This window comes from Orycteropus afer, unplaced genomic scaffold (genome assembly GCF_000298275.1).
Source record: "Orycteropus afer afer isolate SDZICR_OR568_19922 unplaced genomic scaffold, OryAfe1.0 scaffold00517, whole genome shotgun sequence".
NCBI classification, from domain to species: Eukaryota; Metazoa; Chordata; class Mammalia; order Tubulidentata; family Orycteropodidae; genus Orycteropus; species Orycteropus afer.
The window spans coordinates 746387-769287 of NW_006922104.1; the positions used below are offsets into that span (position 1 = coordinate 746387).

Genomic DNA, 22901 nt, shown 5'->3' on the forward strand with positions numbered 1-22901 from the left:
ACTGACTGTTTCCATGAATCTTTGGTTTCCTTCATTCTTCTTTGCTCTGGATGAGGAAAGATCCATCACTGTATCTGGATGGCTGCTTGCAAGCTTTTAAGATCCCAGTTGCTACTCACCAAAGTAGGAGGTGGAACAATGTTTTGTGTAGTATGTTATGCCAGTTGAGCTTGGTGTCTCCTGTGACTATGGTCCAGAGCCCACAGGTTCAACTACTCGGTCCCTCTGGGTAGCTGACTGTGACCAAGAAGTGACTACAACCTTGTCCCTTGTCAACTCTACTATACACCTGGGAATTCTTACAGATCATACAAATATACTTATGGGATCATTGTCTGTCAACCCTATACATGGTCTTGGGTTCACTCCCCACTTCATAGATATAACTAATAGTTCAGCCTGTCTACCCATCTATCCACCCATATACCCATGCTTTCCTTCACTGACAACACAGTACTGTATGTGCAAAAGGGTTCATCTTTGTTGTCTGTACCTTCCATGCACCTCTGTATGTCTTCCTCTTCCTCAATGCCACCATGTTGATCACTCACATTTGGTACATTGCCCTTCTCTTCACCCAAATCAATACTTATCTCTAGCTATCTAACAGTGTTCCCTCCCCTCACCTCCCACCCCTGGTAACCAACAAAGAAAATTTCCTTCCATAGATAAACCTTTCCTTGACTTTTAGGATAACAGACTAATACAATATTTGTCCTTCTGTGATTGACTTATTTCGCTCCACATAATGTCCTCCAAGTTTATCCATTTTATGTGGTATTTTGCAGATTCTAGGTTATTCTTTAGTGTTGTATAGTATTCCATTGTGTGTATGTACCATAATTTGGTTATCCATTCCTCAGTTGATGGACACCTAGGTTGTTTCCATCTTTTGACTATTGGAAATGGTGCTGTGATGAACATGGGTGTGGCTTCCCACATTTTCAAGTATAAGGTGATTTATAGTTTTAGAAACTTAAAAAAAAAATGTAACACTATGTGGACAAACAGAGCATTGACCATGTGTTTGGTCAAGGCTTGGCAACTGTAATCTTTCTCACTAAGATCTATGTTGGAATCAGAATTGAAATTTAGAGGCCTGGCCATTTAGAAATATCCAGAGTTAGTCTTTGGCAACGTGGGGCAATGCCATCTTGCCAAGTTTGCATTTTTGTGACCAACTGATATAGTAGCCTAGAACTCTTCTTTTTTATCAAGTATTTGATCTTTAAGAAATCCACTATGTGTTTGAGGGTACACCCCTGGGTGCTTTGGGTAGTGAACTGAAACCAAAGGCAACTGTATGAGTCAACAGTATGTCTGCACTGCCCTCCCCTCTCCCCCTCCTGTCTACCTCTGGGCATGCAGCCCAGCTGCTCTCCTCTAAATTGGGAGATGGTCTTTCTCTAGAAGGAAGCCCATGTAACTCTTCAGCAAAATACAGCTGACTCTAAGCCTTTCCCTTCCACAGATGGTGGAAATAAAGCAGTTCAGCATTATTCCCCACTGGCAAGGAGATGGATGGCTTCTGCAGTTTTAAGTCATTCATCATTTTTGGGAGGAGGAGCACGAGCATCAGTCAAATGTCACATTAGACTCACTTGTAAGAACTCCCACCAAGCAAGACATTGGAAAGCATGTTGGGGGTCATTATTATCTAGAGAGGAACCAGAAAAATTGCCTCCTCTCCCCCATCTCCCACAAACATGTCTCTTAGTTTGTATAGTAAAGGAAATGGTAGAGTGCCCAAGTATCAAAGGGAATGAAGAATTTATGGAGGTTTTAGGAAAATACTTTAGCACTGTGAGCTGGGACTTTAAAGTAACAAGGCTGACTTTTTAACAAGCACAGAAAAGCTTAAAAGCCAGAATTAGTGTTGCCCTTTAGGGCAGTCACCCTGGAAGGCTATGCACTGATTCCAACAATGTTGCCATAGAAAGTTCTTCTTTGGAATTGCCTTCAAAGCCTTTTTAAAGAATTTTCCCCAGAGTGGCGAATCTTCATCTTTTGACCATGGATCAGAGTTTTAGCAAGAGCCAAACTGTCATTTGGAGAGGAGCGAAGTCAGGGGTTCAGGTGGGGAATCAGTAAGGTAACATTTTTGATCAGAAGCACAGCATGACCATAAAGTAAGGAGACAGATTTTCTATGTGATTCACAGGCTATCCCAAAAAATTTTGAAAGGATGAATAGGATTTGAGAAATGATGGCCTGTGGTCGTGAGACAGAAGGGGCCTCCACAAGATAGGACTAGAGGAAGAACATTTAGGGATAAATGTGGGCACTGACCTGCCCATCCTCACTCTTCCCCTGAGTCAAACTTTTCTCCCATCACTGAACTGCTCCCCACATCTCTTACTCATCCAGCTTGTATTATTTTTAGAATTAGAGCTCTCATTTGGGTCCTAGATCTTCTTTCTCTGAAAACCTCATCTAACAAGCCGAAACTAAAAAAAAAAAAAAAAAAAAAAAAAAAAAAAAAAAGCCAAACTCACTGCCGTCGAATCAATCCCAACTCATAGAGACCCCTCCTTGGGTTTCCGAGGCGGTATCTCTACGGAAGTAGATTGCCCAATCTTTCTTCCAAGGAGTGACTGATGGGTTTGAACCACCAGCCAACAAGCCTAGTATATATTAAATGTAGTATATGTTATACACTGAGTTCCTAGATATTGCAAATGGGTAATGTGCTCAGCCACTAACCAAAAAGTTAGAGATTTAAGTCTACACAGAGGCACCTCAGAAGAAAGCTGTGGTGTTCTACTTCTCAAAAATTAGCCATTAAAAATTCTATGGATCACATTTCTACAGTGACATACATGGAGTCACCATGAAATGCAATCAACTTGATGGCGATTGGTTAATCTTATATACAACATATGATAGCATGGCAAATCTCACAATATTATCATCCAGAGGAGAAGGCTGAATGTGGAATTTTGAAGCAGGTAGGAAGACTGAGAGACGAATTCCTCAGGAACATGCCTCCAACTAGTAGTGTTCCTTTATTGCACTTTTACATGCTTACTAACTTGAAAAGCATGTTTTAAAGTCACTCATCTGCTTTTTATACTTATAAAACTTTTATTTGTATGAAAACGTGATACGCACTCATAGTTAAAAATAACCAAATCATCCTAAAAAGCTTATTATTACAGAAAACAGCAATCTCTGCCACATCCTTCCCCACACTCCATCCCCATTCCCAGGAAGCAGCCACTTTCAGCCCTTCTCGCTGCTTCTTCAGGCATTTATATTCTATGCACATGCTGCTGTTTCCTGATTTATCATTTTCAAATACTATCTACCAACTGTTACAATGATTGAGAATTCAGCATAATATTGGTTCCTATTACTGTTGGTTCTTTCTGGATGCTCTTAGGATCTTCTCTTTAGCCCTGGTGTTCTAGAAGTTCATCTTGACAGGACTGTATGTGGGTGGGGTGGGGTGGGGGGATTATATATGGATTAATTGTCCATAGCACTTTCTGGGCCCTTGCAATCTAGAGACTCTGGCTTTTGGTTCTAAGAAAATTTCCATTAATTATTTAATAATTTTCTCCCCTGTGGTGAATTGCTTGATGTGGCCCTTCTAGCCATTGTCCTCCATTCTGTGATGTATTGTAAATACCATTATCCATGCCTGTTTGGGGTGGTATGGTAGTTAAGGTCAGGTATCAACTTGACTGGGCAGCTGGTAGTAGTAGTTCCCTATAATGATGTGATGGGATTTGCCTTGAGCTGCTGATTGTTAAAGCCATCCACTTAGGTTATTTCTGTTGGGGCAACACAGGTGGAATATTTCTTGAGTCCTTCCTTGCTGGAGGGTATAATTCAAATCACCACCCTTAGTTTCTTTGAGGGTATACCTATGAATCTCCTGGGAAGATTCGCCCTCCTCTTGCTCCGGTTTTGCGTCTTGTCTCATCCTCATCTCACCCCTGGATTTGGGACAGCAGCCATCATCTGATCTGCTGATCGAGGTTCATCAAACCCCGAGAGTTGGGAGAATCCTCCAGACCTACTCACAGATCTGGGACTCACCAGCCTGTTAGCCTCCACCACTACTACATGAGACGAACCCTTGGGTTTCTGTGAGTTCTGTGAGGCATTACAGAGAAATACAGAACCCTAAGACTGGGGAAATTACTGAGAGGAGGAGTTAATGTCTGAAATGATGGAGTGGCATGGTAGTTTGGATATTTGGGACAATTTTAACCTCCGCCTCATGGGGACCGGCCTTGTGCTGATCTTTCTGAGAGAAATTGTTCAAGCATACCCCCAGTTTCACATTTCTTTTATGACAAATTCCTGTTATTTAGATCCAAGTTAGGATCTTTTCTTTCTCAAATTTTCTCTTTGTCATTATTGATGTTACTTCCTAAGGAATTGTCCTCAATTTTATATTCTAACCTTTCTATTGCATCTTTTTACTACTATCATATTTTTAATTCCAATAGTAGTTGTTTGTTTGTTTTTACTTTCTGAGTGTTCCTTTTTAATAGTTATCAGTTCTTTTCTATGAGTATAATAAATCCTCTTATCTCACATCTTTCTCTCTTCTCCCTGAATTATCTTGTTTCTGTGGTCTCCCCACCCCCCATTACTGTTTTAGCATTTACCATTAATATTGGAAGCTTTGTTGATGGATCTTGTTGACTGGTGAGTTTCTCTGCCAAGGATCAGGTCTGATCCCTCATTTTGTTAGGGAATCCCTAGAAGCCAGAATCTGTATATTTTATCTCTGAGCCTATTCAGATTATCTAGCTCTGGTGGCGTAGAGGGTAAGACATTTGGCTGCTAACCAGAAAGTCAGCAGTTTGAATCTACCAGCTGTTCCATTGGAGGAAGAAGCGGCAATCTACTTCCATAAAGATTTACAGTCTTGGAACCCAGTGGGAATTGCTATGAGTTGGAATTGACTTGATGGCAGTGGGTTTGGTTTTTTTGGTTTAGAGAAGTATCAAGTCTTCTCCTGCAGATATAGGAGTGAGGATGGGATGGGGAAGGGAGGTGAGTTTTAGCATGGCCACTGGCATTCTGGAAATAGGAAAGAGGAAGGAAGGGGTCTGAGAGCCTCCAAGTTCAGTGTATAATGCTCTCCTCTGTTCTCCATTATGTTTGATCTACTCAAGACTAGAACTTCTTTAGTTTAACTTCTCTGGACAGCAGCCTCTACTTCTCTACACAGAGGAATACAGTCTAAGAAGTACTTGGGGAATACAGCTGCTCTTTATTCAGGCATTCAAACAATCCTTGTTTTCAACCCCACACCTTATTCTTCCCTTTACTGGTGCCTGGTGTCTGCAATCGCTAAGCGTCTCAGGGGTTTTGTGGGCACATTGGCTGGTCTCCCAGTGCCTCCTCTGCCCCCATAGGCATTTAGAGTTCAGCTTCCTAGGCTCTGCCAAGTTAGTTACCCATCCTTGATCTACTCTCCATCTTGTAAAATATTTCGAAATCTCATGTTCACTGTTGTCTTTCTTCAGCTCTCTTTGCCATTGTGGCTTATTATCTTTATTGTCATTTTGATTGGATTCTGAGAGAAAAAAACAAAAACTAAACCAAACTCCAAAGGGAGATAAATATTTATGATCAATCTGTCATGATTAACTGCAACTCTGTGTACTCCACAAGAGCAGAATTTTTTCAAGATGAATCAGCTTGCTTTATCCCCTTTAATCCAAAGATTCATTGTTCTTTTCCCCTGATTCCCTTTGGTGAAGATTCCTATATCCATTGAGATCCTCTAAGATAGAACCAGAAAGAAAAATTTGGAGTATTTTAGCTTATTAGCTCAACTGTTCTCTAAGGCCTGCCTCTGGGACTTTGGAAAGGTAAAATCTTTCAAATTTTTATCCCTCAAAGTTATATACATCATTTCTGGGCTGTGTACTTTTTCATTTACCTCTTTTGATCTTTTCTGAATATCATTTGATTCCATTTGTTGTACTTCTAAATGGGCAAACAGTTAATGTGTTGAGTCATGCATGTGAGGAGCTAGGCAAGGAGGAGAGCTGGAGCTAAGGGGTAACAGGTAAGCATGATTAAATATGAAATAATGGTGTAGCAAGGTGCAATAATAGGACTCTCCCTGGTGACTTCCAGAAAATTTCCTGTAAGCTCCAGAGCTATCATCCAGGGCAAATACAAAGTCAAGCATGGGGGCTCAGTTAGGTAAGAGGAAGTTCTGGAAGGCCTCACTGAGGAAGTACCATTTGAACTGAGACAAAGGGAGCACAAGGACTGAATACCTTGAATTCTGGGAGCAACTTGATATGGTCAGGGAATTAAAAAAGGCCAGTGTGGCCAGAATATTGTAAATAGGGAGAGAGTTTTAACATGAGAGAAGTCAGCACTGGCCAGATTACACAGGATCTTGTAGGCCTTGATAAGAACTTTAGCTTGTGTTTTACATGGTCTGGGAGCCTTTGGAGGATTTCAAGCAAAGATGTGATTGATCTGATCACTCTAGTTGAGAATGGTCTTTAGCAAGGTAATGCTAGAAGCAGTGAGCTTAAGATAGGAAGTTACTCGTGTAATTCAAGTGAGAGATGATGGTGATTTGGAATGAGTGATAGCCACAGATGGAAGATGGGGCAGTCTAGTTCCATCAAGATTTATACCCTCAGAAACCCAATCCTGGTTGCTTTGAGTCAGAATCAACTTGATGGCAATGAGTTTGGTTTTGGTTTGGAGGGGAGATAGCTAACCCTCATCTGTTGGTTTGTCATTCTGTGGTGGCTTGCATGTTGCTATGATGCTGGAAGCTATGGCAGTGGTATCTCAAATACCAGCAGGGTCACCCATGGTGGACAGATTTCCACAGAGCTTCCAGATTAAGACAGACTAGGAAGAAAGGTCTGATGATCTGCTTCTGAAAATTAGCCAATGAAAACCTTACGGAGCACATCAGAATATTGTTGGGGCCTAAGGCAGTCGCCTGCCAAGTGCAAGGCTGGTGGTTCAAACCCACCAGCCGCTTCTCACCAGGTAGACCGGGCTGCCTCTTACTGGACTCAGCCCTCCTCGAAAACCCAAGGAGGGCTCCCTAGGAGTCTAATCCACTCCATGCCAGTCAGTTGGTAGCTGTTTTTTGGGAGCTCTGGTAGCATAGTGCCTAAGGCACTTGACTGCTAACCAGGAGGTTGGTGGTTCAAACCCACCAGCCACTCCTCGGAAGGAAGATGGGGCAATCTACTTCCATAGTGATACTGCCTCGGAAACTCAAGGAGAGGTCACTATGAGTCAGGTCCAACTCAACGGCACATAACAACAACAACAACAACAACATAGTGCTGGAAGATGAGCCCCCTAAGTAGGAAGGCACTCAAAATACATAATGGACTCAAGCATACTAACAATTGTGAAGATGATGTAGGACCTTATAACATTGTGTTCTTTCGTATGTAGGGTCGCCATGAGTCGGAGCCCACTCATCAGCAACTAACAACAAGCACAGGGGAGATGGAGAGAAATAGAGTTGTACTATGGTGTGATGGTGGAATCCACAGGAGGGGATTGTACATGAGGATGAAGTCTGATGTAATCTTATATCTGTTTGAGAGACCTTTGAATGATTCCCAAATTACTAGGACATTAAATTTCTGAAATCTGTAGAATTTCATAAGTGCCGCCTGTGATTGATGTAATGGGAATTTCCTGACAGTTAATAAGACAGATAAAGAAACTTATTTCATGGTGATCTCAACTAGTCTTATGGCTTTAAATACCATCTATATGCTAATGACTTACATTTACAACTTCAACTCTTACCTTTTCCCTGAACTTCAGACTCATATATCCAACTGCTCACTTCCCATTGAAATGTAACATACTCAAAATGAAACTTCTGATCTTTTCTCTCAACCGGAAGCCCCTGCAGTCTTTCCCATCCCAGTTAGGGCAGTTCCATCTTTCCAGTTGCTGAAGCAAAATCCTTGCAGTCATCCTGACTTTCTCTCTTATGCACTATGTACAATCCTTTATGAATTGTTTGGTTCTATGTTAAAAATAATGTTCAGAATTGAGTGCTCCCCAATACTCTGCACTGCCACCACACTCGTCTGTGTTGCCATTATCTCTCATCTGGATTACTGCAAAAGAATGCTAACTGCCTTGCCCCCTCCATTCTGTTCTCAGTATATCAGCTAGAGTAATGTTTAGAAAATATAAGATAGGTTCCATAACTTTTCTACACAACAGGCTCCAGCAGTTCTTCATTTTCCTTAAAATAAAAGTCAAAGGTCCTAATAATCTCATTGTCTGAACTCAGCTCCTGCTTGAACTATTAAGAACTATACCTACTCCACACTTACTATCTCATTATCTGACATTTTGCAATGATGACAATGCTAAAAAATCTACTATCTGACAATTTTTTATGTTAATGACATGTATCTGATATAATGAAGGCTCAGGTGCAAGGTGAAAATAACGTTGACTGTCATGATTAAGGTTATGTGTCATCTTGGCTGGGCTGTGATTCTCAGTGGTTTGGAAGTTATATAATGATGTAATTTGGAAGTCATGTAATGATGTAATCTGGCAGTTATGTAATGATGTAATTTGTCAGTTATGTAATGATGTAATGTGGCAGTTATGTAATGATGTAATGTGGCAGTTATGTAATGTAGTGCTCTGCATTTTGTGATCTCATGTGATCTCATCTTCTATTTTTGCATATTGCAAAATTTTGCATAATGACCTCTCCTTTGTACCCTAACCCAGTTGATGAGGAGTGGGTGTATTTTTCTTCAAGGTACATGCTAAAGGAAAGTTTCTTGCAAAATACATTCATTCAATTTTAGTTCTTCCCCTAAACACATACATTTTGGCTGCAAATATTTCCATAAACAGAGCATGTGATGAGTGAGCCAAAATTCAAAGGATACAAATGATAAGGGACAGCACATTGGAGTTATATCCCAGAACCCTTGGCCTAAGAAAATGTACACAAAATAATTCATAATTTCCTTTCCCCTCTTCTGATCACTGTGCTTTTTGCACTTTGTTTAGATTGATATATCCATATGACTCTAACTTGTAACTTTTAATTTATTGCTGCTAATATTTTATTAGTTTTAAATGTGAACCAGTTTTCTTAGTACTTTGAAAAAAGAAAAAACGAGACCAGTCTTTCAAGCAGGGCTTCAAACCAGTTTGAGTTGGTTTAGTCATGGACAATGAAGCAAAACTGGGATGTACTGGAATTTGCAAAATGTTAATGCTTGGGATAATTACCAGAATGGGAAAAATTACGAGTCAGAGCCCTGGAATGGGAGACTCAGAAGAGGTGTAGTGAGCCCTTTCAGGGGCCTGATGCAGGCTATTGGATTATCACAAGTTCTATGGAGAGCGACCCACATTCAGAGTGCCACCCTCGGCCACCATTTTTGAGAAGGACATCACTGTTTCCCATTCTTCCAGTCAAGATTAGATTGCTATGGAACGTTCATGCTGCCCATGTTTTCCAAGAAGGATATTAAGTTTCTAGCAGGGTGTTTACCTGTAATTTTCCCCTTCCAGTTATTGTTCAAGGCACCCACATTTTGCAAATTCTGGTCTGTCCTGGGTTCACTTTGTTGGTCATGACTGAACTGGGAAGAACCGGTTCGAAGCCCAGCTTTCAACTGATTATGAGTATGTTGTTTTCCTACATTTATTATCACTAGGCTTTCTTATAATTAATTATTCACCAATCATCCTTTAAATACTAACTTCTGTACCTTACTTGCTGGTTGGAGGGATGTCATCTTGAGTTGGAGAGCCTGAGAGAATGGCAGTAGCCTGGAGCAGTGTGTTTGGAACAAAGCCTTAGTAACCACTTTTATCTTCAAAAAAATGGTGTTATTTTACCAGTCTGTAGATTGGCAAAATTGTGTTCAAATTCAGAATAGGTAGTATTGAGGTTATAATAAGAAATATTTTATTTTGGATCACTATAGCAATTGTGTTGGAATTAATTATGCCTTAATGGCCACACTCCATTATGATGAAGGATGAATTTAAGCCAATACCCATAATTAGGAAATAGTCAAACAAATTAGTGATTTTTGATCTATAGTTTTATGGTATAGGATAATCATTTGCTTATTTGCTTCCAAAACGAAAATAGACTTAATTTTTTCTGATTAGAAACTTAAAACAATGATACAGAAGAGTCTAAAAGAAGAAAGCAAAAATCATAATCTCTTTCCAGAGATAGCTACTCTTAATACTTAAGTGCATTGCTTGCTAGATTTTTTTCTGTGCCTTTTTATGTAAATATAAAAGAAAAGTAGAATCATAACTCTCCATACTATTTTATAACCTTTCCACTCAACAATATATCATGAACATTTTTCTATGGCAGCCAATACGGATCTAAATAACTCCTTTTTTAATGGCTAAAAAAATAATGATAAAAATGCCTTTTAGAGCTATTTGGCAAGATGGGAGTCTCAGGCTCTATTCTGTATAACCAGCATTAATAACAAGGAGTGCTGGTGGCATAGAGCCTAAGGCATCTGACTGCTAACCAGAAGCTTGACGGTTCAAACCCGCCAGCCACTCCATGGAAGGAAAACTGGACAATCTACTCCTGTAAAGATTTACCACCTCGGAAACCCAAAGGGGGTTGCTTTGAGTTGGAATCGATTCAGTGAGTTTGGCTTAGGTTTTTTTTTTTTTTTTTTTTAAGTATATTAGTAGACAAAATGAACCTGGGCTTCCCTTAAAGATTTAAAAGACATACAATTTTAAAAATATAGGACATTTTATTTGACATACAATATCAACTCTGTTAAACTAAAAAGTAGCTCTAGTGGCGCTGTGGTTAAAATATTGGGCCGCTAACCAAACAATTGGAGGTTTGAACCCACTAGCTGCTCCATGGGAGAAATATGAGGCAGTCTGCTACCCTTGGAAACCCAGGGGGAAGTTCTATGCCATCCAATGGGGTCTCTGTGAGTCAGAGTTATTTAGATGGCAGTGGGTTTTTGTTAAACTGAAATCAAAAATCCAAAAACCAAACTTCCTGCTGTAATTTTGGTTCTGACTCATAGCAACCCTCCAGCACAGAGTAGAACTGCCCCATAGGGTTTCCAAGACAATACATCTTTACTGAAGCAGGCTGCCACATCTGTCTCCTGTGGAGTAGCTGGTGGGTTTGAAGTTCCAACCTTTCAGTTAGCAGCTGAGTGCTTTAACAACTGTGCCATAAGGCCTCACTATATTAAGCTAAAGGGACCCTCTAATATTCTTTACAAAATATAAAGATGGTCTTAGTTACTGAATGAGTGTTTGTTTCTGTGGCAAGTATAACCAATATTTATTGAACACCTACCAAGTGCCAGCACTGATCTAGGTGCTTGGGATACTTTGGTGAATTAGGTAAGTGAGATCCCTTCTCTCCATGAGTTTACATTCTTGAAAATAAAAAAAAAATCATAATGAACTAGTGATATATAAGAAAGGCATCAGCTATTGAAGCAGTAAAGAATATTGTTTTTATAGTAAAGCTGAAGTGATATTTTGTTCCTGCGTATTAAATCAACTCATAAAATTATATTTTCAGGTTTGAAGACAGTGAGAAACAAGTAAATTATCATTCATTTTTCTCTGCCCTGAACTGGAGAACAAATTCAATGATCGAATGGGAAATAGTGTTGTACAATACAGAGGTAAAATTAATAGCGATTTTAAAAACCAGTTGTGGCTGCTTCCCTTGCATTTTTAACATCCTTTATTTGAAAATTGTTGTTCAATGTAAAATATTAATATCAGTGCTTTTGAAAAGAGTGTTTATGTGCTATTGAGTATTTGTGCTAAAGGCTAATTCACTTGCCATGCTGAGCAAACATCTGCTCTCTAAGAGCAGGACTTTTCTTATATAGCTGAATTTTTTCAACCTTAGTTGTATCCAATTATATGGAAAATAGGTTATAATTATAAGTAGATAGAAACACTGTTTTCAAGGGATTCTGGTAACATCATCATAAGCCATAAGAGCAAATCTTAAATGGTACATATGCTAAGAATCCCCAGTGTTTCTGTGTCTGTGTATACAGGTTTGCCCTGAATGAAGCAATGCAGATGGGGGAAGCACATTTCACAGTGGAGCCAAATGTAAAATAAAAATTCAGTAGAAAATCCTTCATTAGGGAAAACAAAGTTCATGCTATCAGATGGTGCTCTCAACATTGTGGAATTGTCTGAATTCTCTAAGATTTCTTTGGACCAATTGTCTTTAAGGAGTGGGTGGGTGGGTGGTGGTTTGTTTGTATTTTAACATGCTCCAGAAATTGATTTTCTTGGGAAAGTCCCTTGATAAAGCAAATGTCATGTAGTTGATACTCCCAGAAAGGAGGCATTTATTCCTCTGGGTCACTGCTGACCAGCTCATTCTGGCCTGAACTGGTCTAGTGCCCTGGGGAGTTCCCTCAGGCATGTAGCTACTCTGGAGTGTCAGGGGTGGCCTTAGATCTTCCAGATGTTTGGGAGACAGCAAGGGCCTTTGGAGTAAACAGAGATGGGGTTGAATTCTGGCTCTGCCACTTACTTAGCTGAGTGATTTAGGGTCAGTTTTACTTAACTTGTTAATTTACACATTTAATCCTCAGTCAAATCATGATCGAGTATCTACTCACAGTAGGTTCTCTGCTCTGTGCTGTGGTTCAGAGACAAAAATCGTTACTGCTGCCTTTGAGGGGCCCACTGCTCCTGGGAGAATCAATATACGCTGATTTGGAGTATGGGCTGATCCTACCTTTATGGGATGTTATGGGATGAAGAGGAAGCTGCTCCTAAATCAGACTGGGGGATCAGAATGTATTTTTAGGGGAGATGACCCTTGAAGTTTCAATGATGAATATAGTAAGGGTTAGTAAAATAAGAAAGTGATTCGGTATATAAAAGGCATTCCCAACAGGGACCCTGGGGCATGGCACCTGTGTAGAACAAGAAGGGATTCGTGTGGCCAGAATGAAAGCACATGTGGAGGAATGGAGATGAGGCTAGAAATTAGGGTGAGGTCATAAGAGGCACATTGTTTGAATATTGCCCTTATCTGTCTAGAGAACACTGTCCAAGTTTAAGGAAGAGAATAACATGATGCCCTTTAGGCATCTTCCTCTAACTAGATGATGGGTGGATTGGAGAGGTGGGATGGAGGCAGGCTTATCCATTAAAAAGCTCTTGAAGCCCCATCACCACTCTAATAATAGCAAATACTTAAAAAGTGTTTATTCTTGGGTGTTGCAAACAGTTAATGCGCTTGGCTGTTAACCAAAAGGAGGTTTAAGTTCATTTGCCCAAGTAACCTTTTATTTCTTACCCATGAGAATATCCCACTTTTACCTATATAAAGTAAAATGGTAGAAGGACTCTTATGTTCCACCTTTTCGTTTGTTACAGTCTTTTGTGTTGGACATTATCCACTTAGCCTGTTAGGACTGCTCTCTGTCCTTCTCTTACCCTGCTCTTAGACCTGGGCAGCTGGCCTTTGTGGACTGCATCAGTGGCTTCTCTTGCCCCTTGGCCTCTAGTTGGGTTGGCCAATGAGATGCATCAGCACAGAGTAGGAGGAGAAACAAATCATCTCTCTCCTTGACAGTCATTGTAGATTGACTCCCTGGTCCTGCCAATGTCCACAGCTCCTGTCTCGAGGTTCTCTGAATAAAGCTGTCCATTCCAGGTTCTGGTATCCATGCCCCCCTTCCCTTCAGCCCTAGGTAGTAGTAAGGGCTCCCCATTGCTACAGACCCTGGGGGAACTGCAGGGTCCCTTGATTCTTTTCCTGAACACATACCACAGTTTGCATATGTATTCTATTTCCCATGAGATCCTGAATGATATGCTTATTTTTGTCAGTCAGTAGCAGCCTTTTTTCTTTTCCTTGCTTTTTACTTCTCTCTCTCCATTTCCATCCCACCCAGTCTACCACTCAAAGATATTCGCTGTTTATTGGCATTGACCATCTGGTGTTAAATTTTCTCCATACTCATAGAATACTGAACAAGGTATATTTACCTGTATTTGGGGAGGTTCCATACTTTATGGTACAAAAATATCATACCACGTGCATTTATCTGTAGCATCATTTTCTTAATTGTATGTCATGGGAAATTCTTGCAGTTTAATATATACTGACCTAAGTTATTTAATAGCTATAGTAATTTTTTCATTTATATTTCTATTGTTAGACATTCAAATTGTTCCTACATTTTTGTCTCTGGAAACATGTTGCAGTACATAATTTTATGACTTAATCTTTGTGTCCTTTTTTCCATATATAAAGTTGCTCCAGAGGGGAATTTCTTGTTTAAAGCATATACACCTGCCCGCTTATCGACTATCTCATTATCTGACACTGTACGTTTATGACAATAGTTAAAAAAAATCTACTATCTGACAGTTTTGTTCATTAACAATATACATCTGGCAGCAAGGAACACCAAGGTGTCTGGCAAGAGTAATGCTGGTTGTGATAGTTAAGGTTAGGTGTCAACTTGGCTGGGCTATGATTCTCAGTAATTTGGCAGTTATATAATGATGTAATTTGGCAGTTATGTAATGTTGTAGTCATCCTCCATTTTGTGATTTGATGTGGTCAATCCGCCATTTCACATGATGCCAATTTTTGCATAAGGGACTGGTCTTTGGAACACAACCATATTGATAAGTGAGGAGTGAATGTATTATTTGAAATTCAGTAGATTGTTGCCAATCTCTCTTTCTCCAAAAAGGTTTAGTAACTCATGTTCCCACAAGTAGCATAGGGAATGTCCTTTTCACTACAGCTTCAGCAGCACTGTATGTTGCCAATCTTTTTAATTTTTGCCAAACTGATATGTGAAAAGTTTTATCTTATTCCTTTAATTTTCATTTCCCTGATGATCGTTGAGTTTGGATGAAATTTAATCACCTTTTTGTACTACAATCCACAGTAATGAATACATTTTTTTTCATAGCATCCCAACATGCACATATATGACAGAATAAAAGTTTCACAAAACAATAGTGTTCTATCTACATGTGGTACAATATGGTTTATTCTTTTCTTTTTCTGTCTTTCTCTCTTCCTTTTTTTCTCTCCCCTTCTTTTGTTCTTCTCTCTTTTGAGTTTTGTTTGCAATCCTTTAAATTGATTGCATAACTCACTAAGGGACCACTACCCACACTTGAAGAGGGGCCACTCCAAAGGAAGGCAAAAGACCCTTTCTCCCTTTAGTCACCCCATCCCCATTTTATCACTTACCAACTCAGTCAACTGAGACAACTACTACGCCATGGACCTCAGGTAATTTAGAGATACAGAAGAGGGAGAAGTTCTAGAGTCAAACAGACCTGAGTTCAGATCTTACCTCTGGGATTGACTAACTGGGTGACTTTGTATGAATCACTCAGACTTTGAGGATTCTCTTTCTCAGAAATGAAGATAATAATAGTGTTTCCATCAGAGTTCTTGTGGGGATTAAGAAAGTCAATAAATGTGAGACACTTATCACAATACCTGTCCCATACTGAGAGCTTAAATGTTATTATTGTTTATAAAATGGAAATGCCTTAGCTTCCTCAAGTCAAGGGTCTGAGCCCTGATCAGTTCCTTCCAAAGCTGAGATGGACAATTTTATCCCTAAAGGTAAGAGTGAGAACAGTTGCAGACCAGGAATGTAACATCAGAAAGAGCCTGTGATTCAGCAGTAGGCTCTTCCAATGATTATTCGTATCGAGTGAGAAGAACTTCACTCATAGGGTCACTTACTGTCTTAGGGTTCTCTAGAGAAACAGAACCAATAAGATATTTCCATGTATATATATATAGAGAGATTTAGAGAGAGAGCATATTGATTTATCTTAAAGAATTGGCTGATATGATTGGTGGGGGGATGGTGGTGGGCTGATGGCTAGCAAGTCCAAAATCCATAGGTCAGGCCATAGGCTCAAGGTTCCTACAAGTACGTGTCTCAAAATCTGTAGGTCGGTAGATGGGGAGAGTGAAGAATGGGGGAGTTCTGAAAATATGCCTATTTATTATCCAGAGGCAGATTACACCATAGGAAGTACTCCTGGGTTTTTTTTTCCTCCTTTAACTGATTGAATGATAGCCACCCACATTACAGAAGGTAATCTGCTTTACTTAAGGCCAACCAATTTAATTAATTATTTGTTTTTATTTATTTATTTATTTTCATTGTGTTTGGATGCAAATTTACAGAGCAGAATTTATTTTACATTCAGCAATTCGTGTACATTTGGTTCACTCCCTGGTTACCATCCCCAACCCTAACCCACTCTCCTCTTCTCCCTTTCCTATGACCGCCCCCATCCCTGTGGCCTTCTTAGTTATGCACTCCTTTCTGTCCAGCTTTCCCTCCATGTGAATGCTGCCCCTCTGGTGCCCCATGGCTGATTGCTCCAAGGGGTGTATCTCTGTAGAGTAGGTGGGTGCATTACCCTGGGTTGGGTGTTCGGCATGTAAGTCTTTCTAAAATTGGACTGAGAACCAGTCCTTGGGACTACATCCTATTCCAGGCCTGAAGTATATCCCAGGGCCATAGTCTTGGGGCTCCCACCGGACTCCATCTGATCAGTAATTCTGGTCATTATTGTGTTTTTTGATTTTGTTCCACCTTTGTCCTCCCACTCTCCAGAATCTCCAGTTTTGATCCCTTCCTGAGTGGTTGGTATTGGTAGCTGGGCACCATCTAGTTCTTCTGGTCTCGAGGTCCATCATATCCTAGGCTGATTGTTTCCAAATGCCCTTGGTTTTCTTCACTCTTCTTCACTTCAGATGTTGTTGTTATGTGCCATCGAGTCGGACCCAACTCATAACGACCCCTCCTTGGGTTTCTGAGGCAGTATCACTATGGAAGTAGATTGCCCAACCTTCCTTTGGAGGAGTGGCTGGTGGGTTTGAACCACTAGCCTTCTGGTTAGCAGTCAAGTGCCTTAGCCACTATGCTACCAGAGCTCCTTCACTTCAGATGAGAGACCATTAGCTGCATCTTAGAAGGGCCAACTGATTTAAATGGTAATCACATGTAACTACTTGATTACAGCAGCTAGACTAGTATTTGACCCAACAACTTGGCAGCATAATTTAGCCAATTTGACACATAAAATTAACCATCAAACATCAATTCTGCCAGCCAAGCCTTAATGTTTCAGACTGTGGAGACACTTGGAAGGGGCCATTCCTTTATAGCCAGTTAAAAAAACAAACAAAAATATGGATATAACATTATATCTTATCAGTTTAGCAAAAAATGAGAACTTAACTAGATACCAGAGAAGCTTCAGCACTCTGGTACTCCTGAGCTTGTCATTATTTCATAAAAAGGATATAAGATAGTTTGGAAATATTACTAGTAACTCTGTAATTTCATGTGAAAATATTTAGTGTGAATGGATTGAGCATAATATTTATTACATAGTTCATACAGAAGAATAAATAGTGAAAAATATAGTATCTACTGAATCATTCAAGTGTGCTTAAATGTCAATATTTAATTATTGAGATATTTTTGAGTCAGAGTTTGTCACATGTTGAGTTCTCCAAGAAGTAGATGGAATCTAATGTACAAAGTGTTTATTAGTGTCCTTGGGATCAACATCTGTGGAAGAGAGGGCAAAGAAGCAAGAGTGGGCACAGGAAGAAGTTGAACTGTGATGCAAGCCCAAGGACAGTCTTGGCTGACCTGCAGGGAACTCTGGAGCCAGACCAGCCCTTCAGAGTTGTCCTGAGTTAGACCAAAATGGCTTGGCTCTTATCCTACCACATCAACTAAACGTAGTCTGTGGGCTGGTCCAGGAAGGGGTATGATATTGGACAGAGTTGCTCTTTGCAGCCAAGACAGCTCTGTAGCTGAGACAGTTTCTGAAAGGGTTGACAGCTGAAGGCTTTTTTCCCATAGCACTCACAGTAGCTGGGGTGGCACCAGGTTCTTCCCCAAGGGGATTTGGGGCCATACATCACAGCATGCATCACAGAGCTTGGCACTCATCCACTTTTGAAGTCCCTGTGGATTGTTCTTGGTGTCAGCTGGGAGCTTGACAGTGTGGTCATAGCCTCCTCTCTTCCCCTGTTCCTCAGTTAATGTCTGATCTTTCACCTGTGGCAGGGAACTGAGAGGACATTGGTTATTGCCAAAAGGGACTATGGAGAGGTCAGACCAGATGTGTAGATTTTTGTAGCCCACTTGAACAGAGAAAACCTCTCACCTAGAGCTTTAGGGATGACCAACACTGAGGGAGTCTGCCATGGCCAAAGGGTCAGGTGTAGTGCTTCAGTGCACAGTCTACCAGGTTGTGAAAATGATACCCCTCTTACCACCTCCCCAAGTATAAGGAATGAGATTAAAGTTCTACTGAGAACAAGGAGTGGCAGGCTGAGCCATGTATGGAAGCATACCCTAAGTGAAGGTTGGGGGTTGGACAGGTATGTATTTCCTCCAGTATTAAGAGCTGGGCAGGCTGGGTCTGGCTAAAGTTCCCGAGATGCCTTGGACAACTCTTTAGACATTACCAGCACCAGTCATCACATGGAGCTTGGATGTCTTTACTCATGGGTAGAATGTTGTCTTCATCAAGATCTCTTCCCCCAACGAGGATCTGACTGAGAAATGAAAAAAGATATCTTGGCCAGTGAAGGCTGAGTAGGCCTCACTATGAGCTTCAACAGAAGTTACGTGTGCATCAGTATGGATGGGATAAATGATGTGAAATAAGGGCTTGGGACACCTTCTTGGTCTTAGCTGGATTAACTGCGCTGTGTGGGGTACACAGGGAAGAGACAAAATTCAGGAGCAGGACCATTGGCTTCAGCCAAGCAGACTGTGAGTGGAGAGGTGGTCTATGACACAAAACCTGGGATGGAAAGGGCAGCGTATCAGGGAGTTCTAACAGGATATCCCTCCAAAACGGAACACAATGAGGGGGAATCCAGAAATTAGCAACATTTAACCAATCAGATGGAGCCCATCAGCAGGTTTGAACCAAGCTTTCAGTCTCACCAAGAGAACAGAGCAGGGTAAATCCTTAGACCATTGAGGTCCCAGAAGGAAGCACGTTTAGAGTCATAGACTTGGATTTAATGAAGGGACTGTTTAACAGAGGAGTGGGTAGGGTTAAGGGACTGATCAGGAGGTGGAGCACTCACTCAGACACTAGCAGGAGCAGGAAGCCTTTACCATCTCTAAGTTCTTCCTTCAATAACTCAGCTGGTAGAGGGGAGGACTGTAGGCTTTTCCATCCTGGTCATCCTTAGGTCGCTGGTTCGATTCCGGCTTGAAGGAAGAGTTGACGTTTGGGAGCTCTGGTAGCATAGTGCCTAAGGCACTTGACTGCTAACCAGAAGGCTGGCGGTTCAAACCCACCAGCCACTCCTCGGAAGGAAGATGGGACAATCTACTTCTGTAGTGATACTGCCTCGGAAACCCAAGGAGGGGTCACTGTGAGTTGGGTCCGACTCGATGGTACATAAGAACAACAACAACAAGACTGAAAGGGCAGGAGGGACAGGTGCTATTGGAGTTGCGGCAGCAGGTAGAGGAATACAGCCTTGTCATCACTGCTAAACCCTGGCCTAGCAGGGAAAGTACAGAGAAGGGGAGTGGAATAAGTACCGTGATCTCTCACTCCTATTTTCCTATCTCCTGCAGGGAGCTCTGGTAGCGTACTGCCTAAGGCACTTGACTGCTAACCAGAAGGCTGGCGGTTCAAACCCACCAGCCACTCCTTAGAAGGAAGATGGGGCAATCTACTTCCGTAGTGATACTGCCTCGGAAACCCAAGGAGGGGTCGCTCTGAGTCTGGTCCAACTCGACGGCACATAACAACAACAACAGCTGCTGCTTCCTATTGGCTAAAGCCACCCAGAAGCCAGAGAGCAAGGAAGCTTGTGTAGTAATGCAGTCCACAATGGCAGCCCCTCAGGGGCGAGGCCAGGGAGAAAAGGGCAGAGAATAACCCAGCATAGTCTGTGACTAGAACAGACTTGGGCTCAAAGGCACAAGCCTCACATCCAAAGCATAAGGCCAGGTCCACACTGGTAGCTCCTGGGGCTTGATTTGCTGGATGTCAGGACTGGTCCATCTACTTAGATGTGACTCCCCACTGTGTGATGGTCAAGTGGCCTGAGCTAAAAGGAGGAAGGTCAAACAAAACAAGTTTAAAAGAAGACTACAGCCATAGCTAGTTTAGTTTTATTAGCTCTGCTGCCTTCAGTAAGAGAGGGTTTTCCTAAGTGAATTGAGGAAGGCTGTGGCCTGTGGCCAGGATTTTCTGGGGCCTCCTATGGCTGCCCCTGACCTGGTCCTACCTGGGTGAACCATCCGGGCCATAATTTCACTCTTACTCCATTATGTGACTATCTATGGTCACATCATGTTGCCCTGGCACTGTCATATCATGGAAACTCCATTTCGATTCTATTGTGTTTGCTCACAGATGGTAGCTGTAAAACTGACAAAATAGGTCCTGCTGTTTAGAACCTGTCTGGTCAATCTCACAAGCCACATTTTAGAAAATAACATGAAATCGGTTCTCATATAAACTTTATAACTTACACTGTGTGACTGATGTCTTATCTTTTGACATTTCTGAGAAAAATTGGATATAGCTTCTTTTATGAGCACTGTAACTGCAGAAGCATTAACAGTCAGCTCAAAAGCTCTCTCTTGTCACAATGGGATGATATATATAGCCTTGGCAGTGGGAAGTAGGGGCAGTTGAGAATACCTTGGGATACATTTGGACATCCTACTTCTTGAGGATCTTTTAGTATTTGGATAATAGAATAACCTGTAACATTTTATTGTCCCAATAACCTTTTGAGAATAAGTATCATTCCCAGTTTATGGATAGGAAACTGAGATCAGCTTAATCCTTAAAGGTAAGTGAGGATTATATAGCTAAGGATTGTGCCAACTCTTCAAATAAACAAAGTTATTTCTAATATTCATAGTTGAATTTAAAAGTTGAAATAAAAAGTTATTAATCATTCTCATTAGATTTAAAAGATAACTGGTAAACACATAGTAAGTTGTTGCCATCAAGTTGGCTCCAACTCATTGAGATCTTATTTGTAACAGAACAAGATGCTGTGTGGTCCTGTGCTCCCTTCATGATCGTTTGTCTGTTTGAGTTCATTGTTACACCTAGGGTGTCACTCCACCTCATTGGCCCTCTACTTTACCAAACATGATGTCCTTCTAGAGGGACTGGTCTTTACTGATGTGTCTAAAGTGAGTTACTGTCTTGCCATCCCTGCTTCTAAGGAACATTTTTGTTGTATTTCTTCTAAGACTGATTTGTTTGTTCTTCTGGCAGGCCACAGTATGTTCAGTATTCTTTACCAACAGCATAGTACAAACACATCAATTCTTCTTCTATCTTCCTTTTTCATTATCTAACTTTCAAATGCTTATAAGCTGATTGCAAAGACCATGAACACACGTAACTATAACCTAACATAAAGCAATCACCTAATAGGACAAGATGCTGCTGGAATCCATTTTTATTTAAAGTGGGGAGTGACATCTACTTGAATTGTACACATAAGCCTATCACTAGATGGAAAAACACCATGTTTCCTTCAAAACTTTCCTTGAGCCAAAGTGCACTTTCAAGGAAAAGGGTCTTGTTTAGAAGCTACACTTGTCTTTTAGCTATACTCACACATAGAGGACAAGACTATTGATAGTGGCGTTGTATAGCACAAAGGGAAGTGATTGTGAAATACTGGCATTACTGTAAAGACAAAAATGGATAGGAATATAAGCAAATCTCAGTTTCATATATGAGCTTTTTTTTAAGGTATGCAAATGCCTTTGATTGTCTCAAGAAGTGTTTGCAAAATTCTTTGCTCAAAATGAGTTTCAGTTCACTGAACTCTAATACGTTTTATTATTTTCATACTACTTAAGATTATGTTTTGTCAACCTAATTTAATTATTTCTAAGGTCATGTCAACCTTACTAGAAGGAAGAAAATCTAACTGAAAGGAAGAAAACTATAATTTCAAGCCATAAATACTACTGGCCTTTTCTACAAATTTATAGGTATTTCAATGGTAACTTCTTCTTCTAAGTGAGTGGGGGGGGTGGTAATGTGATGAAATCACTAATGTTACTCCATCAGCCTTACATTTGGGAGAAAGAAAAATAACCTTGTTTCAGTGAAGCGTGGAATTTAATTGGCGCCCAGTCTTTTCTCTTCATGCATCTGGTGACCGGTACTACAGTCGAAAATTTTAAATTAAAAGGAGACACAATCCAATTAAATTTCCTTTTAAAAATGTCAAAGCCAATAAATCCAGGCCCCATTAGCTCATACATGGCTTTGTTGTCCATCTTGGGCTGCTGCAATTTACTGGGTTGCCACCCAGTGCCATCTCTGTGTCCCATTTCACGGGGGTGTGATTTTAAAGATCCGCAGCTGCATTTTTTCACCATTGACAAACAAGTAATTTATGGCCGACTTGTTTGACATCTTAAGTGGCTCTAGTGGCAGCCTGCTTGAAAGGTATCCTGGGCCCTCTTGGAGACAGATTCCCAGTCATTTTAGAATCATGACTTTGTATTGTTGTAGAATTTTACTATGGCTTTTGTAGTTCTTCCCCCTTCTAGAAAATGCTACGTGGTACGTATAGTTTATGCTCCAGAGTAAGTTTGATTTTGTTTTGAAATTTGGGTACTACCACTCAAGTTATCTGGAAGTCTTGTGGGAGACTCCTGATCCATCCACAGTTTGCCAAGAACTAGCTTTGGTTTTTGCTAAGCTGTGCTGTGGTCTTCTTAGGCATTTGTTGTTGTTGTTGTTATGTGCCGTCGAGTTGGCCCCGACTCATAGCGACCCCTCCTTGGGTTTCCGAGGCAGTATCACTACGAAAGTAGGATTGCCCAACCTTCCTTCCGAGG

General features: G+C 40.8%; 1 protein-coding gene and 1 non-coding gene across 2 annotated transcripts in view; both read left to right on the plus strand.

Moving 5' to 3' along the window:
• The window catches only part of EFHC2 (EF-hand domain containing 2), a 233751-nt gene that overhangs the window by 200034 nt on the left and 10816 nt on the right, over positions 1-22901 (plus strand). The window contains exon 14 of the mRNA XM_007955608.1: positions 11558-11663. Coding sequence (XP_007953799.1) covers positions 11558-11663 — 106 coding nt within the window. The remainder of the gene's footprint in view (positions 1-11557; positions 11664-22901) is intronic.
• On the plus strand, positions 19188-19277 carry TRNAY-GUA. The gene is given in 2 exon segments: positions 19188-19224; positions 19242-19277. It is a non-coding gene; the product is annotated as a tRNA-Tyr (tRNA).